Consider the following 22544-nt stretch of genomic DNA (forward strand, 5'->3'; position numbering starts at 1 on the left):
CCTCTATAAGTGGCAAGAATGGACAACCTCATCTTTTTCTTAATCTGAAGGGGAAAGGATCCAGCATTTCACCATTAAGTATGATGTCAGCTGTTAATATTTTTTATAGATGCTCTTTATCTGGTTGAGGAAGTTTCCTTCTATTCCTAGTTTGTTGAGTGTTTTTTTGTTTTTTATCATGAAAGGGCTTAGAATGTTGATAAATGCTTTTTTCTGCATCTAATAAAATGATCATGTGGTGTTTGTTTTTTATTCTGTTGATGTGGTATATTAGTAACATTGATTGGTTTTTGGATGATAAACCAGTTTTTGCATTCCTGGAACAAATTCCACTTGGTCATGGCATATAATTATTTTTATATATTCAGTTTGCTAGTATTTTGTTGAGTTTTGTTGTTGTTGTTTTTTTTTTTTTTTTTTTGCATCTACATTCATAGAAGATATTGATCTGTAGTTTCCTTGTGATTTCTTTGGCTTTGGTGTCAGGGTAATAATGGCTTCATAGAAAGAATTGGAAGTTTTTCCTCTATTCCATTTTTTATAAAAGTTTTTGAAGCATTGGTATTAGTTCTTTGATAGAATTCACTTGCCTTCTGGGCCTGGACTTTTCTTTATGGGCAGTTGATTACTTTGTGGGCAGTTTAATTACTAATTCAGTCTTTTTACTTATAGGTCCATTTGGGTTGTCTGTTTCTTCTTGAGTTAGTTTTATGTCTCTCCAGGAACTTGCTCATTTCATCTGTTATCTAATTTGTTGAATACAATTAGAATATTCTTTCATAATGCTTTTTATGTTACTAATGTTGGTAGCAATGTCTACTGTTTCATTTCTGATTTTATTCATTTGTCTTCCCTCTTTTGTCTTGTCTTGCCTGGCTAGAGGTTTCAGTTGTGCTTATCTTTTCAAAGAACTAGCTTTTAACTTTATGGATTTTTTTTTCTCTATTGTTTTTCTGTTCTCTATTTTATTAATTTCCACTCTGATTTTTTATTTCCTCCCTTCTGCTTCCTTGAGTTTCAGTTTGGTTTCTTCATAGAATCCAGGGTACTGATTTGAGATCTTTCTCCTCTTCCCATCCCGGCATACAGCTGTGTACCTCCTTCTAAACATTGCTTTAGCTCCATCCCACACGTTTTGGTGTATTGTGTCTTCGTTTTCATTCATCTCACAGTATTTTAATTTCCCTTTTGATTTCTTCTTTGATTCATTAGTTATTTAGGAGTATTTCCACATATTTGTGAGTTTCCTACGTTTCTTTCTGTTATTGATTTCTAATTTTATTTCACTGTAGTCAGAGAACGCACTTTGCATTATTTCTATTCCTTTACATTTATTGAGGTTTGTTTTATGGTCTAGCATATAGTTTATCCTTGAGAATGCTTCATGTGCACTTGAGCAGAAGGTATATCCTGCTGTGATGGGCGGGGCGTCCTACGGATGCCGCTTTGGTCTAGGTGGTTATTAGTGTTGTTCAAGTCCTCTGGTTCCACACCAATCTTCTGTCCAGCTGTTATATCCACGACTGAAAGTGGGAAACTAAAATCTTCTGTTATTGTTAACTCATCTGTTCCCATCTTTATTTCTGTTGGTTTTGCTTTGTGTGTTTTGGTGCTCTGTTGTCAGTTGCATGTGTTTATAATCATTATATCTTCCTGGTTGACTGGCCCTATTATTATTATCAAGTGTTCTTCTTTACATCTAGTATCATTTCTAGTTTTAAAGTCTATCTTATCGAATATTAGTAATATTGGTGTAGATACTTCAGCTTTCCTGTGGTTGCTGTAAGGCTCTGCTTTGAATTCTCAAAGGTTTTGACGAACAGTGTCGGTCAGTGAATAAATTGCTTCGTTTCCTCCTTTTCGGCTCACATTTCAAATGAAATATTTCACCAGTCAGCAGACTCTCCTTGGGCACTAGGCATGGCCCACAACACGAAGACCTGCATGAGTGAAAACTCTCGGGTCTGGATAGAACCTGTTTGAGGGATTGCTTCATTCATTCCTTATTTCACGTCACCCTCAATAATCTTAGATCACATCCTCTCTAAAATAACCAGGAGTCAGCCCTGGCTGGTTTGGCTCAGCGGTTAGAGCATCAGCCTGTGGTCTGGAGAGACCCGGGTTCAGTTCCCGCTAAGGGCACGTACCTCGGTTGCAGTTTGTCCCCGGCCCCGGTTGGGGTTATGTGGGTGGCAGCCAGTTGATGTATCTCTCTCACATCGATGTTTCTTCGCTCTGTCTCTTCCTCCCTCTGTCCCACTAACTCTATGAATGCAAAAAGTGTCCTCAGATGAGGATTTAAAAAAATAATAATAATAAAATAAAATAAAATAACCAGGAGTCCTCATGACCATGACTGAAAGGTGAGGAAAATGAAATTACAGGGAAAAGAAATCAGGAAACATTTCTAAAAATCAGGGATAAATAAGTGCTAGTACCCTGGCTGGGCGGCTCAGTTGGTTGGAGCGCATCCCTTGCACTAAAAGGTTGCAGGTTGGATTCCCAGTGAGGACACTTACCCAGGTTGCAGCTTTGACTTCCACTTGGGGAGCGGGAGGCAGCCAATCTTTCTCTCTCTCTTTCTCTCTCTCTCTCTCTCTCTCTCTCTGGCTCTTTCCCTTCCTCTCTTTCTAAAATCAATTAAAAAAACAAAAAATCATAACCTCGGGTCTGGATTAAAAGAAAACACCAGCTGCTAGTAAACCAGATCCTTCCTCTTGAACCACTCAAGTCGGAAGAGCCGCCTGGACTCGCTGGGTCATCACCTGCTCGGAGCCCAGTAGAAGTCGAGGCGATGCGAGTGGGAATGGAGCAGAGTGGGGATGGCACCCTGGGCCTCTGTTGCCCTAATGTGCCAGAGTGATTGCAGATTTCAAAAGGAAGAAAGAGAACGTTAAAAAAAAAAAGTGCTATGCCATTTTGAGCAAGGTCCCTGCTCGATCTTCCTCTGCATGTGAACCCACTTGTTTTGAAGGATGACAGCCAGGTACTCCCACTGGGTGAGAAAACCTCAGATTCTGTGCCAGTTTCCTGTCACTGCGTTGAGCTCCGAGAGTTCAGAGAGGGGAGGGTGGCGTGACCTCTACCTCGCTGAGTGTTGGCACAAGTCCCTGGTGACAGTGTGTCTGCGCCGGGACACGGCACTCCTTGGAGCGCTCTTCCTCACTCTTTTAACCACGAGCCAGTCTGGCCTCAGGAAACCACTCTGCAGTGGTGGCTGGGTTTGGAAGTCATTTTTAATTTTGTGACAGGGGCAAATGTGTCCTATGGGAATAGTAAGTGGTTTTACTGGTGATATTAATGGAACCGTGACCTCTTCTGTATCTGTGGTCCTACAAAACAAAAAATGTTTGTATTCTAACATGTCAAGCAAGTTCATTCCTAGCCCTTCCTTGAAGCAAACTGCAGAGGAAATGTACTATTTATACGCCCAGAGAATACTGTGTGCGAGTGTGCGTGCACACCTTTATGGTCGTGAGCTCATCTGCAGGCGCCGCGGATTTATAATGCCACTGCAGGTGTGGCACAGGTGGTGGGCTCTGAATCATGTTCGGACGCACGCACGCATTGACACTCTGACATCTTTGACCGCAACTGCAGTGGGCTCCGTGCTGACATTAGTATGGCTTTTGAAGGCCAGTAGCTGTAGTAACACTCAAGTGTTTGGGGGATCCAAAGAGAAAGAAGAAATCCAAAGGCACAATGAATGAACCTCTTCTGTTCTCATTGAGATTGACATTCATTAGCCCAGAAACCACTACGCTGATGTTTACTGTTTCCGGCGGGAACTTTCATGCCAGTGTCCTTGGTTGAAAATGGTTGCTTAAGGGGATAGTAAATTAAATGTGAAGGATTTACAGTTTAGTTACATGAATTAAACCATTTCCTGGTGTTTGTGTTTACCCTGGGACTCACAAAGGAGACAAAATATAGACTCACAGGAGGAAGGAAAGGAATGATCAAATCCCAATAGTCTCTGCATGGTTGTCTAGCTCAGCAACTTTATTTAGGGGAGGAATTTCGTGCTGATAATGCATCTTTGTCCCTGTTAATTGGCCTTTCCTCCCGGCAGATGCACTGCACACACGCGCCTTCCTAACAGACACAGACCTGAACTGCGGTCGCTCCTGTCTCCTGCGGTTAGCTGTCAGCTTGGACAGAACTAAAGCCGATCCAAGTTTTGTAGTTCTCCTCAAGTAAAAATGGATGGTGCTTTATAATTTGAGACCTAAATTCAGTCATTAAAAATGTTATTAAAAAACAACATACACTCTGTCTAGAAAATCTGACAAATAGAGGAGAAGGTAAATGAGAAAATAATCCCAGAAGCCACTACCCAAAGATAATCATGAACATTTTAGTATATGCATTTTGTCTTTTTTTGGTGCTATTATATGAATATATACTTATGCTTTTAATAGTTAAAATCGTGAGTATAATTTGTGATTTTTTAATATTTTAACCCCCTCTCTCCGTAAGTTCAGATTTCTCATGATAATAGTTTAAGAAGTCACAGCTAACATATATTGGTGCTGACCATCTGCTAGGCCCCATCCTAAGTGCGCTCCATTCATTCATTCACCTAAGCCTCATGAGAACCTGTGACGTGGGGTTCGTGAGCGGCGCCGAGGACACAGCCAGCTGCCGAGGTCTCACCAGGCAGGGCAAGCCGGGATCCGCCCCGCGGAGAAGTGTGTGCTCTGGTCACCAGGGTCTGCTGCCTCCCTGACCCCCTGCTGGCAGGCCCTGCCCCACGCTGCCCACCCCGCCCTGCCTCCTCTTCTCAGAATTCCTCTAACTCTACTCCTGTGACATGCTGCGTACTTTCCGGGACGTGGGAAGGCCAGCCCAGGCTCGGAAAACAGTTGCCACCTACAGCCCAGCGGCCCTGGGAGCCCTCCCTTCCGAGAGGGCCGGGGGTCCCGCCCCAGGGGAACTTGGCCCCCGCCTGCTGGGCTCGCGTCACACGGCTCCTCTCGTCTGGTTACACCACTGTTTCGCATCTACAAAGTGATGGGTGCGGCAGCCCTTCATTCATTATTGGCTCGTTCGTTCATTCATTTAATACACATTAGGCAGTATTCCTTTGTTTCCTCTCGTCTAAGAGTTCCTCACCCAGCGTGTGGCCAGGGAGGGAGCTGCCGGTCTCTGTATGTCTGTCTTCAAATGGCCAGCTTTTTATATAAACACACCCGTCGTATTGGACAGGGGCCCGCCTCACTCAACTGAAGTAATTACATCGGCAGTAACCCAATTTGACCCAAACGAGGCCACATCCTGTACTGTGGGGTTAAGACTTACACATATCATTTTGGGGGGCAACACAGTTCAACCCAATAACCATCTCTCGAGCCACCACTAGTCTAAGCAACCATTGCCTTTGTTCACCCACCTCGCTCCCCACGCAAGCTGCCTCCGCTCCAGCCTCATTAGTTCTTTCCGGTCTAGATGGAGAGAGATAATCGGGATTTCTGTCCATCTGGGCATCTCCGCTGAACCCAAGGGAGACGATGGGAACACAGTAACTCCTAAAAAGACCGCTGTCAGTGGATTACCGAGGACAAGGGCATGGTACATGAGAGGATGTTTCTAATAGGATCCGATGCTCATTCTAGTCCCAGAGCCATTACAGAGAAGATGACCAGGGGGCTTGAATCCTAGTGGCCTTTGAGACTGGCCAAACGCCATACTTTAAAGGGTGGTACCTTGGTGACGATTTAAAGCCTTTTCCTGACGTCCTCTCCTGGACTTGCTCGTATTTTCTGCTGGCAGGGAAGTGTGCATGCCAAGGACACAGACCTACTCCACGGATGGATGAACGCAGTCTTCCCCGAAGCTTCTCCAGCCTCTCCCCCTCCCGAACCTTTAAGTCATGCTTCCGTCATTCAAATGCTAATCCCCTCCGCCTGACACCTCCCACCATGCGCTCTCTGTCATCCAGGCTGCAGACAGCTGATCATTGCCCTTCCTTTGACTTCCTGCAGGCTCCAGGGGCTTCCAGAGGCATTGAGCATGGCGGTGGTGGGTAGTTAATGCAGAATAGCATCCTTTCTCTCTCTCTTGCATTTTATGGCTTTTCCCCATAGTAGTCTAAACATCTCTCCCCACACCTCCCATATCACTATTGCATGTTAGGCCATCAGGGCAATCTAATCGTAGCCCAGACCTGAATACGCAATTCAGTTTCTCTGGAGAAGCATTCTTTTTCTGGGTGGAACCACAGAGAGCCAGGTTCAGGGGCAAGAATGTGAGTGCATGGATTGCATTAGGGGGGAATGATGCACTGTGACAATGTCCATATTGCCTTGCCAGCTGCAGGGTCTAGATGTTTGCAGTATGATCATTTACATATACATTGTTTCTCCATTTTCTTCTCATTCAGACACAGATAGACCTTTCTTAGAGACGCACAGTGAAATACCTAAAGTGATACATGTGACTGAAGGAAGGGAGCTCCTCATTCCCTGCCGGGTTACATCTCCTAACATCACTGTTACGTTAAAAAAGGTAAAGGTGAGTGTTCTATGCTATTCTCAGAATATTTTTACTGCAAATGAGCATAATGCATTTTTTTTTTTAATTTTCTGTCCGTGGAATCATTTCCCTACAGACCTTTGGGCTTCTCAAGGGGCTGTTTTTTGTTTTTGTTTTTTTCTATCACGTACGTGCTAGAAGTGATACCCGTGCATGTACTTAAATGGAGTAAGATGAGAATGTCTTCAGCATAAATCTGTGTAACCAGTGAAAGAAGTAAAATCATGGAATTTTTGTATTTGCCACAAATCCAAGTGTCTGCAAACGTGAGAAGAAGCGATTCCATTGCTTACACCGATGAATGAGTGGGCAGAGCGGTGAATGCGGACTTTTGCTAAAGACAGCGCTGACTCCTGAGCTCCGCCTTCGGCCTGGGGTGGGAAGCAGGTGTGACAAAGGCTTTCCTCCTGCTGAGCACCCAGACTTAGCTCTTAGGGGCGAAAGGGGGAAGACTGTTATGAATGAGATTTTTCCTTCCTATTATGTTGTAAATTGTTCATGAGGATCAGGAAAAAGATTTAGGGTACAATTTAATAAAAACAAAAGCGAAACTTTGACAGCCTCACTAATTCATCAGCAATAGGAGTTTAGGAATAACTAAGACTAAGAATTAGATTAAAAAGCTCCTACAATGAAAAACTAGTGAGTCCTGAGAGCGTAGAGCTTTAAAAGAAAAAGTCAAGGCTGTCCCACCACTTAGCAACTACTGCAACTGGAGAAGTTCAGAGTGATTTTCAGTGTCACCTTTGACCCTGGAGACTGAACGGTGATGGTGTCTCCCTGTCTTTTTTCTTTGCATTTACTCTCCTAGCTGTTCATTTAGCCCTCAGCACAGTCCCTCAGACAGGTTGGGCTTCTCACACATCTGTGTACTGTTGCCAGAAAAAGTAAAATCCTTGTATGTCAGAGCTAGAAACAGCAGACGAGTCTGACGCCGTTGGTTGAAGGAGAAACTCGAGGTTCCCAGGGAGTAAGGACTTCCCAGGCCACATGCGGCGCTGGAAGCCATGCCTGACTTCAAGGGTGCTCTTGCCCCCCCCCCCCAATCTCCTACTTTGCATTGGAGGAAGCTCAGTATGGTGAAGAGCAGAGGCCCAGCCCTCCCTGCATGGCTTCTTACCATCCCACCTCCCTGCAGGACAAACTGGCAAGTAACTGACCCTCTCTACCTCATTTTAGAGGTGGGAGCGAGGACACAGCACTCAGCTCTCTTGGCTGTTAGGAGGGCTGAGTGAGGGGATCTGTGGGGAGCACTTAGAACAATGCCAGGTGTGAGGTAAGCCCTAACCAAGGGTTAGCGTTCTCATTATTTAACCTAGCAGTTTAATACTCCATATTTGATGATTATCAAGGTATGTTTTCAGTAGCAAGACATTACTCCTCTTAGTCCAACGAGTCCATTGTTACATGATTGATACAAAATGTTCCTGTTTCATGCAAGCCCCTGTTTTTTGCCCTAAGGTAGATCTGTTGCAAGGAACATCCCCAAATTTCCACATGTAAACTTTTTTTTGGTGGGGAGGGGGGTATTTCCTCTGTTTTTCTACCTAAGATCTATGAGAGCGAGAACAAAGTTCTAATAGGGATTCTGGTTTGGCACATATATACTGAAAATACCCTAATCCCCTGGCCGGTGTGACTCGGTTGAACATCATCCCATTCACCGAGAGGTCACCAGTTCGATCCCCGGTCAGGGCACATGCCAGGGTTGCGGGCTCGATGTCCAGTAGAGGGCGTGCAGGAGGCAGCCGATGGATGTTTCTCTCATCGATGTTTCTATCTCTCCCTCTCCTTTCCTCTCTCCCTAAAATCAGTACAAACATTTAAAAGAGCAAAGAAAATACTCTAACGTGTTATATATGTATGCTGACATGAAATTAATATAAGGTCTTTCCTTTCCATTTCTCTTACTGGGCCTTTTCTCCCAATTTGCCGCCCCCTCCCTCTCCCTTCCCACTCCTGCTTCGGTGGAGCCACAGAGGCTGGCGACAGGCCTCGGGGCAGTGAGGGCTGTGTCGGGCCGCCGCCGCCGGGCTTTCTACGGCCGCAGCGCTGCGCGGCGGGCAGGCTGCGGTGCTCTGCGGTGTAGCTCTTGTCAGCTAGAAACAAAGTTACTTGTCCGGGAAACCCTACTGGGGGCAGTGACGGACAGATTGGAACGAAATAAACACTTTAGAGGATTTTTACTGTTTTTCAGCTGTGCTGAGGAGGTCCGTCAGCAAACCCGTCTTTCAGATTCAGCACGTGATTATTCTGACATATTTTTAAAAGCATTATGATTTCAATCCCTGACTTAACTTTTTTGGAATTTTTCCCTTCATAGTCTGCACTAAGTTAGAAGAGAAAGTTGTTTCTCCCCACTGAATACAAAAAAATTCCTAAGTTTGCAGAGAGAGTCCTGATTTTACTAAAACATGAAATGCAGCTTCAGTCTCTTTCCGTTATTCGCAAACAGGATGTAACTCCTTTCAAACCCAAGGAACGTCAGGTAACATGTTCACACGCCCAGTCATATTCACTGGCCGACAGGCACTGGTGGCTTTGGAATAGACATTTAACCCCAGGACTGCAAATCTCACCCAGATTAGCTTCTTCAACAAGCAGCATAAACATGATAAATGGACAGAGTGATGGAAGGTGTACTTTTTAAAAGAAGATAGAAAAGATTCGAAACTTCTTCGTGGCAGTTTGGCCTTTCCTTTATAATGTCTGGTAGTAAGGCAATCTGTTTTTGTTTGTTTTTTTCCTTTTCTGAGTTGGGACAAATAATAGTGGCAGTCAGAGGTAGGGGCTGCCTCTGAACCCGGGCTGGCCACCTGGCATTAGGGGGTTTGGCAGGGCCCTCTCTGGAGCAATGCGTGAGGCTCTATAACATAGAATCCCCAGACAGACTGTTAATATTGTCCTCTTTAGAAATGAGGTCCTTGGGGCCTGGAAGCAGGCATGAGGGGAGAGTGAGATCCTGGTTCTTCTCTCCTGCTTGGACTCGCTGTGCTCGGGAATACTTCGAAGAACTGGGGAGCATCCGCCCACCGCGGTGCCTCTGGCCTCCGCTCCGCTGGGGGCTGTCTTCACCTCCGGCAGCCTCGGCTGGTGGGGCAGCGTGTTCCCTCCGGGGGCCCTCGGTACCCTCGGCCTTCTCACAATGACACTGAACGCTCCGAATCTCGGAGGATCGGGAGTGATTTCTGGGCCCCTGAAGACTGGCCGCTAGTGAATCATGTGAAGCAGGACAAGTGACAGCTTGTGAACAGTTCCTGATAAAGACATTCATGAGGACAACCTGGCAGCCCCAGGGGGAAAACAAAACAAAACACTAATTGGTTTCTCTCTTGAGTATCAGGTCAGTTTATTACAGAGGCTCTCAGAGGCCAGAGACAGGCGCCCACTAGAAGTCTGACATGAGGACTAGGTCCATCCGAGGTGGGTGCAGATTGTTGCTAAGGCTGATAATGATCATAATTACTTCCATTTATCATAATAAATGTATATCTTGCTACATGCAAAGAGAATTGAAGAGCCACTTATAACAAACTGGAAGTCCTACCTGTGCTATTTTTATGTTAGATGAAAGTTGTGTGTTCACAAACTATCGGTGAAAGACCGTTGTCACAGTGTTACGATTCTGTTAAAGCATATGTCTTCCTTTTCAGTTTCCACCTGATACTCTGGTCCCCGATGGGAAAAGAATAACCTGGGACAGTAGGAAGGGCTTTGTCATTTCAAATGCAACATACAAAGAAATAGGGCTTCTGACCTGTGAAACGACAGTCAACGGACATTTGTACACGACGAGTTATCTCACATACCGACAAAGTAAGTGATGCTCCAAAGGCGTGGACGTAACCAGAATGCTCAAGGGTTTAATCTGCTTAATGAAACCTTGGTTTTTAAACAATGTTTTGTCTTATGTTGCAGCCCACATAATCTTAGACGTCCAGATGAGTCCACCAAGCCCCGTCAAGTTGCTTAGAGGTCACACTCTTACCCTCAACTGTACTGCCACCACGCCCTTGAATACGAGAGTTCAGATGACGTGGAGATACCCTGGTGAAGTGAGTGACCAGTTTATTTCTTCTGTAGGATAGCATTTATTTTTAGGAAGTGAAATGCCTCTGTGTTTCTGCCATGGGAAAATTGGAATACCCTGACTCCTGTGGCAATTTGAGTGAATGAAGAAGCTTCGGGTTGAGTCTGGGCGCGTTCCTTGCCCGGCATTGCGTGAGTCTGACATGCATAGATAGGGTCTTTTGATGTCCGGAGGTTTTGTTTTGAAGTGTACAGACTGGTATTTCTATTGCGTGATTCTGGGTGGAAAAAAGGATTGTTTCATCCTTGGAAACCGTTCTCTAGGATTTAGAGATGAGAGAGAAATTTATCACTAATGCCAGGCGGAGACTATCTTTTGTAACAACAACGACAAAAAGTTGTTGTCGGCGCATTAGTTTAAGATACTGGCAGACAGTCAGGCACCTGATTGGAGCATGTTTGGGAAAGATAATGCAACCCAGCCACCCAGTGTTCCATGTGTTATGTGACAAAGGAGCAATTCTGCCCTTCAGAAAAATGAGAAGAATGAAGACTGAGTTGGGTTCCCTTACACAAATTAAACATCCTTGCAAACAATAATTATTTTTAAAATGTGCAAATGGGGAACCTATGATAAACCGTCCCGAAATGTTTGACAGTCGTTCTTGTGCGTCGGTGTGATTTATGCGCACACCCCAGGTACAGTCATCTGCTATGTCATTCAGATCACCCAGCCACCAGGCTCACTGACGATTAAATTATGTGCGAAAGTTTAATGCATTGGCCCCAAGCTACTGTTTTTCATTAACATTTCTTGCCATAGAAGCAGAATAACTTCGCAACAAAAAGGAGCAATCAGTGCCCTGTAGGAACACATCAAGGACTCATTAGTCAAAGTATTTACTAGAAAGCAGTATTGTCTCATTTAAATAGAAATGCTATGACTTATAGCAATATTTTCTGGGTTTTGATAGAAATCACATTTTCTGGATCAATCAAATATTCTGAGTAAATGCCAAGAGGGAAGAAACTTTTATCCCGTTAGTGTTGCTACTCTAAGTAAGAGTATGATGATACACCTATTGAAAATCACTAAAAGCTTCTAAAATGGCACTGTCCCGTAGAACTTCCTGCGACGGGAATGCTCTGTCTCTGCCGCCCAGGACCGTCACCACTAGCCACGTGTGGCGGGTGAGCACTCCGAAAGCCAGTGTGACTGAGGCACCGCATTTTTCATTCTGGTTACCTTGAACCGAAATAGCCACATGAGTGGACGGCTCAGTTCTGGGACACTGGGCCAGCTGTTCCCGAGGCAGAAGCGGCACTGTGACGGGGACCTGGAGAGGAGAGCGTTCTCCAGGGGGGCGGGAGGGCATAGCTCGACAGCTGAAGTCGCTGAGAGCCCCTCAGTGTGTTAGTTTAGGGGACCGAGTGCCTGATTTCGGATGTTGGAGGCTGACATTTTCTCCCCAGTTACTGCTGAGAAGGAAGAAAATGGCCCAAATGTGTGTCTGTCCCAATGAGGCAACACAAGGACAGGTGGGTAGGAGTGATTAAACATGGCACAGAGGAGAGAAGTTCGAGACTCAAAGATCAGTTCTGAACAGTTTCCAAAGTCTTTTTTCCATGCCCCCTCATGAGGAAGGATCGAGAGAAGGAAATAACATATTATGTGCTATAAAATGTAATGCTAAGAAAACAAAAAAAGAGGAAGGAATCATGGAAGGAAAAGGCAGTGTGATCTCATCTCTTGGAAACCAGAGCGGTCGCTGCAGGGTGCACAGTGCCGACTCCAGCCTGCCCTGGGTCCCCGGAGCACACGTGAGACGGCGCCCCTAAGTGTCCGCTGACCATGGCCATAGCTCCGCATGTCCTCCGATCCATTCTGTGTGACTTAGCAGAAATTGGCAAACATTGCTGAAATGGTGAGATAATGACGCTGGGAGTGTTACACCTTAGTAGCTGTGGCCAGGGCTCACTCTCTTTTCCTTGAATTCCTGTAAGAAGCACTGTCATGAAGCCAGATGCTAATGGTGATTATTGCCTGCGTGTGCGTGTGCGTGTGCGTGTGCGGTCCACACATACAGAACACGTTACTGTTTAGAGAGGTGTGTGTGCTGGTCGGAAGACTCTAGATTTCTACTCCGAAGACCCAGTTCTTGCCTACTTTGGCCAGTGTCTCTGACACTCAGTGTCCACCTGTAAAAGGACCATAGCCCTGCCAATCTGACTGGGTAGTGGTGAGAAATGACTGAGATAATGTATGTGAAAGTCCGTCTCACGAAGAGGAAGTGCTCAAAAAATGCCATCGTGGAGCGTATTTGAAATATCCAGACAGAGATGTAATTTCCAAACCTCTTGCTCCAGGTGGGTTTGCTTCTCAGCATCAAATGTTGATCTCTGTGATAATTCAATAAGTGCTGTCCCTGTACGCATGAACAATGACTACTTCTAATGTGTCACACATTGTCTTTCTAGATAAACAAGAGTGCTTCTATAAGACGTCGAATTGACCAAGGCAGTTCCTACGCCAATGTATTCTACAGTATCCTTGTTATTAACAAAGTGCAGAGCAAAGACAAAGGCATCTACTCCTGTCACGTGAAGAGTGGCCCATCCTTCAAATCTGTTAACACCTCAGTGCGTGTATATGGTAAGCAACTCAAGCTCTGCTTTCTAGTCCTTGTGGTTTGGGGGTAGGGGGCTCTATAAACCAGGTACATTTTCTTTTGTCCAAGAGGAACACTGTCACATACGAAGGCAATGTTGTTCCCCTCCTCCCGCTGCCAAAAAGCAAATCACATTAAGCGCTCTTCAAATTTGATGTTTTTGGATTGAACAGAGAATCTTTTCCTGACAAATGTATTTGTAGTTAATAATAACTCAGGTCACATTAAAATCTATATGAAACCCTCTATTTAGTGTTCCTTGTAAACAAAACAGAAAAATAGGATCATTTTTACCTTTGTTTTCAGGGGGAGTTTTTTGAGGTATTACTGTGATTTAGAGAAATAAAAAATGTGGTGTAACACATTATTTAGAATTGATGCTTTTTTATCCTTGGTTTTACTCTTAAGAGTCCTGATATTGTTGCTCAATTCCAACAGGCAAATTCCGTTAAGAACCCTCAAAAACCTAATTACCCCCACTGTTGAATAGACAGTGGGGGGAGCAGAAACGAGGGAACAATTCTGTCAATGCCTTTGATACTCTTGACTTTCTCCAGCTGATTTGTTATATCAAATTAGTTGATTCAGGGCGCCTGGGGCCACTTTCTCTAATTGTACTCATACGGCCTCTGGAGGTTTTTCAAAGTATCTTTCTAACTATGTGTTATTGTGATAGAGACACCGAAAGTGTTTCGCTCTCAGAAGGCCTGATCTGTTTTCATGCCTCTGGGACTTGCAGCCATTTGATTTGAAAGTTTTTCCCCAGTTAGGGTACTTGTCAATTATTTTATTCATTGATCACTATTTGGGCTCATTGATAGGCTTGACCGTAATTCAGCACTGTTTTTTTATTCATAGGTTAGACCCTCCTTTAATGAGGGAGGGAGTTAGATTGTTTTTGTTTTGTTTACGTATAGTCTTTTTTAATATGTTGATCACTTCTTTCAAAGATGAACCATTCATCACTGTGAGACATCGAAAACAGCAGGTGCTTGAAACTGTAGCCGGCAAGAAGTCTTACCGGCTGTCTATGAAAGTGAAGGCGTTCCCCGCGCCGGAAGTGGCATGGTAGGACCCAGATCATTTTCCTATCAGTTCACGATAAGCTCTGTAAGTCTGAAGGTGCAGGAGCTCACTGGCTGGAATTCCTAAAAACAATCAAGATAAGTTCCCCAGACAGCAGTGGCGGCTAAGACCCGGGTTGCGCCGGGCTGGGAGCGCTGCAGGCAGGAAGGGCTGGAGGAGGAGCTTACTGCCCCGAGCCAGGGGTCGGGTTTTCCGAACGTGCATTGCGTTTAGTCATTCATTCACTCTGACTACATTTCTGCATCTCTAAACCTTCCTCTGATGTCAACATCCTCTGAATGGAACATGTTGGGCAATGACTGGGAAGCCTCCTGAATAAATAACATGCTCTATTAACCCTGAAGAAGTGGGCCCTTGTGACAAGGCCAATAATTCTTTTATTATCTGAAAATAATTCTTTTATATACAGCTGGGTTGAAAGTTCCAGTCTTATTTTAAAATTAAACAAACATTAATAGAGACTTGTTCAGTCGCAGGGGTGGACAAATGCACCTACCTGAACTAATTACGTTTATTTTGGCTCCAAGTTTGCAGATTCAGAAACTCCTTAAGCAGTTTTGTTTTTTTTTTGTTTTTTTTGTTTTTTTTTTTAATGGTAGCACAACACCTGATGTAAAACAATGTAATCTGCTTATCATCTGCAGTCATTCTTTAAAGCACTTTTGAATGCCAATATCCTTGGCTCAATCCATTACATTTTAAACAAAGAGTGTAGTACAAAACTGATTAGGAAAACAGCCCATACAATATAGACGTCCTGCCATTTTCGAATCTCCTCGATCGGAGCTGATTTTGCTTTCATTATCAAATGAGCATTGTGTGTGCTTTCAGTTTCCTCAAATAGTTAATAGGTAATTAAAGAGAAACTTAAATCTGTGCTATGCGCCTCCAAGCTGCTGCAATGAAAGAGAGATTTGGGGGGATTTCAGAATATCTAAGCAGTTTAATAGTTAATGTCCTACTCATGTACATTATTCCTTAATAGGAATGTAATCTCTCTAGGTACATTCCCTCTTTCTGTGTGTGAGAGGATCCCCATCCAGTAAATAGTACTAATTTTTTCAGTCACCAAGTAGCAAATACCTAAAACAAAAACAAAAAAAATCCATATTCAAAAATACTGACTTGGTAATAGGAAATAATTTAAAGTCATACTGAAATGATATTTGTAATCACAAAATAGAGCATAGTCATTTTATTTTATTTTATTTTTTAATTTTTTGTTTTTTGTTGTTAATCCTCACCCAAGGGTATTTTCTTCATTGATCTTTCTAGATAGCATGGAAAGGGGGGAGGGAGGGAGAGAGAGACATCGATGTGCCTCTCTCACTCGATTGGTTGCCTCCTGCACAAGGATTGAACCTGCAACCCAGGTATGTGCCCTTGACTGGGAATCAAACCTAAGACCCTTCAGTCCTCAGGCCGACGCTCTAACCACTGAGCAAACTGTCCAGGGCAAGCATAGTGATTTTACATGCTTTGGAACTGAGACCCATTAGCAATGGGAATTTGTTTGCAGGACTGTGTAATACATGCATGGACATGAAGTAAAAGCACTCCCAAGATTACATACCTTTATACAGAACACAATACATTCCTAACAGAGTAAAAATCGCTCATTTCAAGAACTGTGAAGTTTAATGAAATTATAGAATTTTAAAGTTAAAAAAGGTCTTTGAGAAGTTCTATAGAAAACCTGTAGAGCCCGGCCGGTGTGGCTCAGTGGTTGAGTACAACCCATGCACCAAGAGGTCACCAGTTCTGCCCTGGCCGGTTTGGCTCAGCGGTTAGAGCTCAGCCTGCGGTCCAGAGCGACCCGGGTTCGGGTCCCACTAAGGGCACGTACCTCGGTTGCAGTTTGTCCCCGGCCCTGGCTGGGTCGTGCGGGTGGCAGCCACTCGATGTGTCCCTTTCACGTTGATGTTACTCTCTCTCTCTCTCATCCCCTCTCTCCCTCCCACTCTATCTGAAAAAAAAAGGGGAAAATGTCCTCGAGTGAGGATAAAAAAAAAAAAAGAGGTCACCAGTTCGATTAGGGCACGTGCCCAGGTTGTGGACCCAATCCCCAGTGGGGAGTATGCAGGAGGCGGCCAATCGATGTTCTCTCTCATCGATGTTTCTATTTCTCTCTCCCTCTCTTTTCATCTCTCTCTAAAAATCAATAAAGAAAAAAAAATTAAAAAGAAACCCCGGAGAAAGCGGGCTTACACAGGCGAGTCAGTGCACAGCTGGCCAAGCCGGCCCAGCGCTCAGGCCCGGTGCTCAGCTCCGTACGAAGCTGCTGATATCTAGGAGTCACTTCTATATTTAAAGTTAAAATTTTTTTTTAAGTCTATCTTTTGTTTGTGAGTTTTGTGCCTTACCTATTCTTCTTCAGGAGAAAAAAAATTTTGATAATCTTGACTTCACTATAGTTTTTGAAAGGGACGACTGCTGTGACCATTTATATAGCTAATAAGAACTCCACATGAGGTCACAATAGGAAAGTCTATTTTTATTTTTATCTGGAGAAGTGATCTAGTTGATCTGACTTACAATGGGCCTTGTATTGCTGGTGGAGCCTCACGGAAAACATCTTGGAGGGAATCAGCTGGTACTTCTGGGTTACTACTTAAGTCACAGTGGCAACAGAACCCCTGTGGGTACATTGAATCCTCATTTCTCTGTCTCCTCCAGCTTACTTCTTTCTCTTTGCCAATAGATATGAAGTGGTTCCCAGTCTAAAAATCACACCTGGCCCCAGCCGGTGTGGCTCAGTTGGCTGGGCGTTGTCCTGCACATCGAAAGGTTGCCGGCTCGATCCCAGTGAGGGGCACGCAGGAGGCAGCCGATCGATGTTTCTCTGTCATCGGTGTTTCTCTCTCTCTCTCCCTCTTCCTCCCTCTCACTCTAAAAATCAATTAAAAAAATCTTTAAAAACTAATAAAAAGTAAAAATAAAAATCACACCTGGCATTATAGAGAAGTTAGTGTCTGAGTTTTTTTTTAAATGAATGCTGAGGATCAAAGGCTTCAAACGCATAAATCTGAGTTCACAAATGTACATGCCAGTGTTGAAGTGGTATGTGACTGGCGTGAAATGACTTACTGATCATGCATTTAACCACAGGCTAAAAGACGGGTTACCTGTGACGGAGAAATCTGCACGCTATTTTGTTCATGGCTATTCATTAATTATTAAAGATGTAGCTGCTGAAGACGCAGGGATTTACACCATCTTGCTGAGCATAAAGCAGTCAAATGTGGTTAAAAACCTCACGACCACGCTAATCGTAAATGGTAAGTTTACTGTTCGGACTTTCTTCTGATTCTGGTAGGGATAAAACTAATGAAAATCTGCAAATCAAAAGTCAGTATACTAACATCAAAGAAAAAAATGTTTAGTAATTATCTTAAAATGTATAATAATTATTTTATGCCCCCATTATAACTATTTCATGTCTACTTGTCTTCCATAAGTAATATGGCTTATTATCATTATAATCATACTATTATGGGATCAATTTTTTAATGTTCTCAAAGTATGTCTACTTTAAAAATATTGGCATTATAATGGCAAATATGCGGGTTTAATTGTTTTTTGTTCATGTTTTTGCTTCCCTAACATCAAAACCAGGGACAATGTAGTCCTTCTGGTCGCGGCCTAGGAGCAAGGCCTTAGAACTTGACGTCTGTCCTGTTCTTCTCCTTTCCAGTGAAGCCCCAGATTTACGAAAAGGCTGTGTCATCACTTCCAGAGCCGATTCTGTACCCGCTGGGCAGCAGACAGATCCTGGCTTGTACCATTTATGGTGTCCCTCCACCGACAGTCCAGTGGTTCTGGCGTCCCTGTAACCATAACCACTCGAAAGCAAGGTAGGGACAGTTAGTTTCTTGAATAACTTTCAAATACTTTTTGTCACCTGGACTCGAGGTTCTTTAATGAACAGCGACGCGAGCTTGCAGATGGGCCATGCCGTGTCTCGGGGGGGAAAGACTTTGCCTGCGAAGAGGTAGGCAATAGCTGTTCTTCTTCCGCTCCTGTTTCTAATTTTTTTCTCCCTAGTTTGTAGTTTCAGGAGCACAGGGTCAGAATTCAGGCCACCCTGGGAGCCATGACTTAGAACTCAGGTTGGAATGCCAGCCTCCTGTTTTCCAGCAAGGGTCCCCTTTCTCGCCTTCTAAACCTTGGAAACGCTGAGATCTCCCGGCACTAGTGCTCACTGCCCTTCACGGGCTGTGTTCCTCCTCTTCCATCCGTCCGCAAGGCCCCTCTACCCATTTTCCATTTCCTGAGAAGTCCAGCTTCATCCTCCAGGGCTCAGCTCTCACGCTGCCGTCTCTGTGAAACCTCCTGCCTGCCTCGTCGGACTCCACGCTCCCTGCCCCAGGTGTGCGGCCCTGTCCTCCGAGCTCTGCGCTGATGGAGAGCTCGGCTTGTGTGCGCACAGTAGGTCCCGCTGTGTACTTGCTGAGTGAGTGCTGCCCCCTCTGGTGCGGTGCTCCCACACACCTCGGGGAGGACGGAGTCCTGTGGGCTTCCCCTCCATTTCTGTTCCGGTTAAGGAGTGGCTCTGATGATACAGTTCGCGGAAGCTGATGTGACAGACAGGAATAGAACTGGTAAAGAAGACAAGATGTGAGTGAGGTCGCCCAAGGTTGTCATTATGCCAGATATCTCCTTTCTGTCTTCTGACTCCACTTGCAGAGCGTTTGGGAGAATTGCTATTAAAAAATTTAGCTTGATAAAAGGTAAACAAGACAGACCTCTACCATAAACCGATAGGTGTGGCTGTTTGGTTTTCTAGATTCTTCTTGCAATTTCAGCCCTTCTTTATTTGGGGTTTTAATCAGTTGTTCAAGGCATATTATCCTGATGTTGAAAGTTACTGGTGAGTTATGGAATTCCTGAGAAGTAGCTGTTTTCATACATGTTTCGTATAAATTTCTCATCTGAAATATGGAGAACTTACAAATTTTGAATACCTCATTTACTCTGTGGATAGTTAACCCAAAAGAAAGTGAGAGTTACTGAGATTTTGTATTATTTTGCTAATTTGGGGGTAGGCATCCATATTTATGCACCTGTCCTTTTAAGACCAAAATATCTGTGCTAACCTAACATGTGAATACAAATAACTAAATAATTTAAGCTATTAGATTTGGATAAAAGTTTAGAGTTGAATTTTTATAGAGTAATATAGTCTTCTACAGATATTTTTAATTTGTTTTGATAATAGAAAATCTAAAAATTTAGTTCTATTTAGGATTAGAACTAGTACCTATATTAGAAAAAACCATTATGAGTGATAGAACATAACATTATAAAGTTAGATTTGAACAATGCTAATAAAATATTGTTTGGGGAGTGAGATCGGTTGAAGTGAAGCTTTGTAAATATTAGCTGTCTTTTTCCATTTCTGTGTGGTACATGGGACCCTTCTCCCATGGCACAGAGTGATGTTGCCAGAGCCCAAAAAGATGTCTTGTTCCTCTTGGTATTCTCTCAAAACCCGGAGCAGTGTCTCAAATCTTCAATAAATGTTTGTTGACCATTTGATTTATTCTTTGTTAAAAGCATTCATCTTTTTTTTTTTAATCAATCACAGGACATATCAAAAATGAAAACTTTAACTTTTTCAATGATGCCTCATTAAATAAAATATGTCATTACTTGAAATTATCTGTTGAAAATGTGCACATTCATAGAAGTTCTCATTTTTTAAGTCAGTAGACTGATTGAGTAGCTAACCTGTGTCAGGCCCAGATGTGGTGCTTGGTGTGAAATGGTCCATTTAACTTAGAAGCATTTCAGAAAGGTATATGGGACCTCTGTGCACTAGCGACAAATGAAACAATGCTATTTCACCCTGTCAGAGAGAGAAAAGCTAAAATTGACAAATCAAAGAAGCCCTCTTCAATTTTTTAAAATCTATCTATCTATCTATCTATCTATCTAATTTTTTATCCTCACCTGAGGACATTTTTCCATTTTTTGTTCAGATAGAGCTGGAGGGAGAGAGAGGAAGAGAGAGAGAGAGAAACATCGATGTGAAGGGACACATCGAGTGGCTGCCACCCGCACGACCAACCAGGGCCGGGGACAAACTGCAACCGAGGTACGTGCCCTTAGCGGAACCGAACCCAGGTGTCTCTGTACTGCAGGCCGACGCTCCAACCGCTGAGCCAAACCGGCCAGGGCTATATAAATATATTTTATATACTTATATTAACACTTAGATTCCATTGTAGACAGGAAGTTTAGCTAGTAACATTTGAATAAAGGATGTTCGATTACATACATTTAAAAAATTTATTTATTTTGAGTTACATAGTAACATATTTGTTAGTGGTATCAGTGGGCGATCATCAAAAGAGATTTGGTGATCAGTGTTCAGCAGGTCCTCAAATAGTTGTTTCATTCAATGTCGTTTCATTATAGCATTGATGAGGGAAAAAAACTGTTTCTAGCCAGGGCCACTGTGTGGAGATTGCCCGATCTGCCATGTTTTGTGGGTTTCCTGTGGGCCCCTGGTCCCCTCCCCCCCATAGAAGTGCGCACGCGAGGGAGCTAGCGGTCTCCGCTGTGCCGGTCGGAGTGGGTGTGGGCGGCCCTCCCACGGTGTCCTGCCCAGGGGGGTCCCGCCTGGGGCCCTGAGCTGCCAGAAGTGAAGTCAATTGCTTGGAAAACCGTTATCTTACTTTGTTTCTCTTAATTTTTCTTAAATGTATGTAGGGCTCACACTGATTTCAGTGTTTAATATTAGAAATGTGTGGGGCCTTTATTTAGAAGTTTGGTGGGTTTTTTTGTGACCAGACATATGCCATGGGAACTTAACTCTTGTCTATATCATTTAGCCTAGGGTAAAACTGGTCACGGTATATGTCATTTCACTTCAAGTCACAGTTTTCAAGAAGCTGTCAACGTTAAGTGAGGACTTGACTATACCCACTTTTCTCTTGAATATGTAGAAGAGACACAACCAACACATTGCTTTAGTTTTGAGGTTAGAATGTGTTTAAATAACGCAAAATTAGCCCTGGCCGGTTTGGCTCAGCGGTTAGAGCGTCCGCCTGCGGTCCGGAGAGACCCAGGTTCGGTTCCCGCTAAGGGCATGTACCTCGGTTGCAGTTTGTCCCCGGCCCTGGTTGGTCGTGCGGGTGGCAGCCACTCGATGTGTCCCTTTCACATCAATGTTTCCCTCTCTCTCTCTTCCTCTCTCTCCCTCCCACTCTGTCTGTACAAAAAATGGAAAAATGTCCTCGGATGAGGATTAAAAATAAATAAATAAATAAATAACGCAAAATTATTAATTGAGTAATGTATCTAAGTTAACATGGCCATCAGGTTAATGTATGTAAGCTAAAGAAATTCAGACTTAAATTGTATAGTTTCCTGAAGTCCAATAAATATATAAAACTACTGCTCAACTAGTTCATCCTTATGGATATTAAGAACAATAAATAATTTCACAGAAATGTCCTCCTTTAAAAAAAAAATATGATAACCCGGCCGGCGTGGCTCAGTGGTTGAGCATCGACCCATGCACCAAGAGGTTACAGGTTCGATTCCCGGTCAGGGCACATGCCCAGGTTGTGGGCCCGATCCCCAGTGGGGGGCGTGCAGGAGGCGGCCAATTGATGTTCTCCCTCATCGATGTTTCTATCTCTCTTTCCTCTCTCTCTAATATCAATAAAAAATAAAAAATTTTTAAATGTGGTAAACTGCTAACCTAGTTTTAACTGATTAACATGGTGGTTTGGGATTCACCCAGAATTTGTTCTTGAAAACCATGAGGAACAACAGCGAGGAGAAAGGGTCGTTACTTTTAAACTCATCCAGCCAGTGAGCTGAGAAGAAACAGAATCAGTCTCCCTTTTACTTTTCTGCATATTTGGGTGGTAAAGTTGTAGAACTAGAATCTTTCTTTTGAGCTTTTAATAAAATAGACACCCCTGAGCGGACCCTGTGTCGGCGCAGACCCCGGGGTCATGCATGAGCCTGCAGTGCCTTTTACATGTGTGTCGTTCACGGCTTCTGCTCACGTAAAACAGAGGTAACTGTGCACACTCCGAGAGAGGACACGAGGCTCACCGAGGCAGTGTGTTGGGGAAAGCCAAAGAGAGGCAGGGCTGTGATGACTGCAGCATTGGGTTCAGTGAGGCCCCGAAACTTTGAAAGAATTTTAGAGAAACTTTGAAAACATTTCATAACAGTGATCATTTCTACCTAACATTTCTGAGAGGT

General features: G+C 43.8%; 1 protein-coding gene across 1 annotated transcript in view; it reads left to right on the forward strand.

Annotated features, from left to right (window-relative positions):
* Window positions 1–22544, forward strand: part of FLT1 (fms related receptor tyrosine kinase 1) — a 176573-nt gene that overhangs the window by 43679 nt on the left and 110350 nt on the right. Inside the window, exons 4-10 of the mRNA XM_036251787.1 lie at window positions 6383–6513; window positions 10188–10350; window positions 10453–10589; window positions 13042–13216; window positions 14183–14300; window positions 17427–17596; window positions 18013–18172. Coding sequence (XP_036107680.1) covers window positions 6383–6513; window positions 10188–10350; window positions 10453–10589; window positions 13042–13216; window positions 14183–14300; window positions 17427–17596; window positions 18013–18172 — 1054 coding nt within the window. The remainder of the gene's footprint in view (window positions 1–6382; window positions 6514–10187; window positions 10351–10452; window positions 10590–13041; window positions 13217–14182; window positions 14301–17426; window positions 17597–18012; window positions 18173–22544) is intronic.

Source organism: Molossus molossus, unplaced genomic scaffold (assembly GCF_014108415.1).
Source record: "Molossus molossus isolate mMolMol1 unplaced genomic scaffold, mMolMol1.p scaffold_m16_p_10, whole genome shotgun sequence".
In the NCBI taxonomy this organism is placed as follows: domain Eukaryota; kingdom Metazoa; phylum Chordata; class Mammalia; order Chiroptera; family Molossidae; genus Molossus; species Molossus molossus.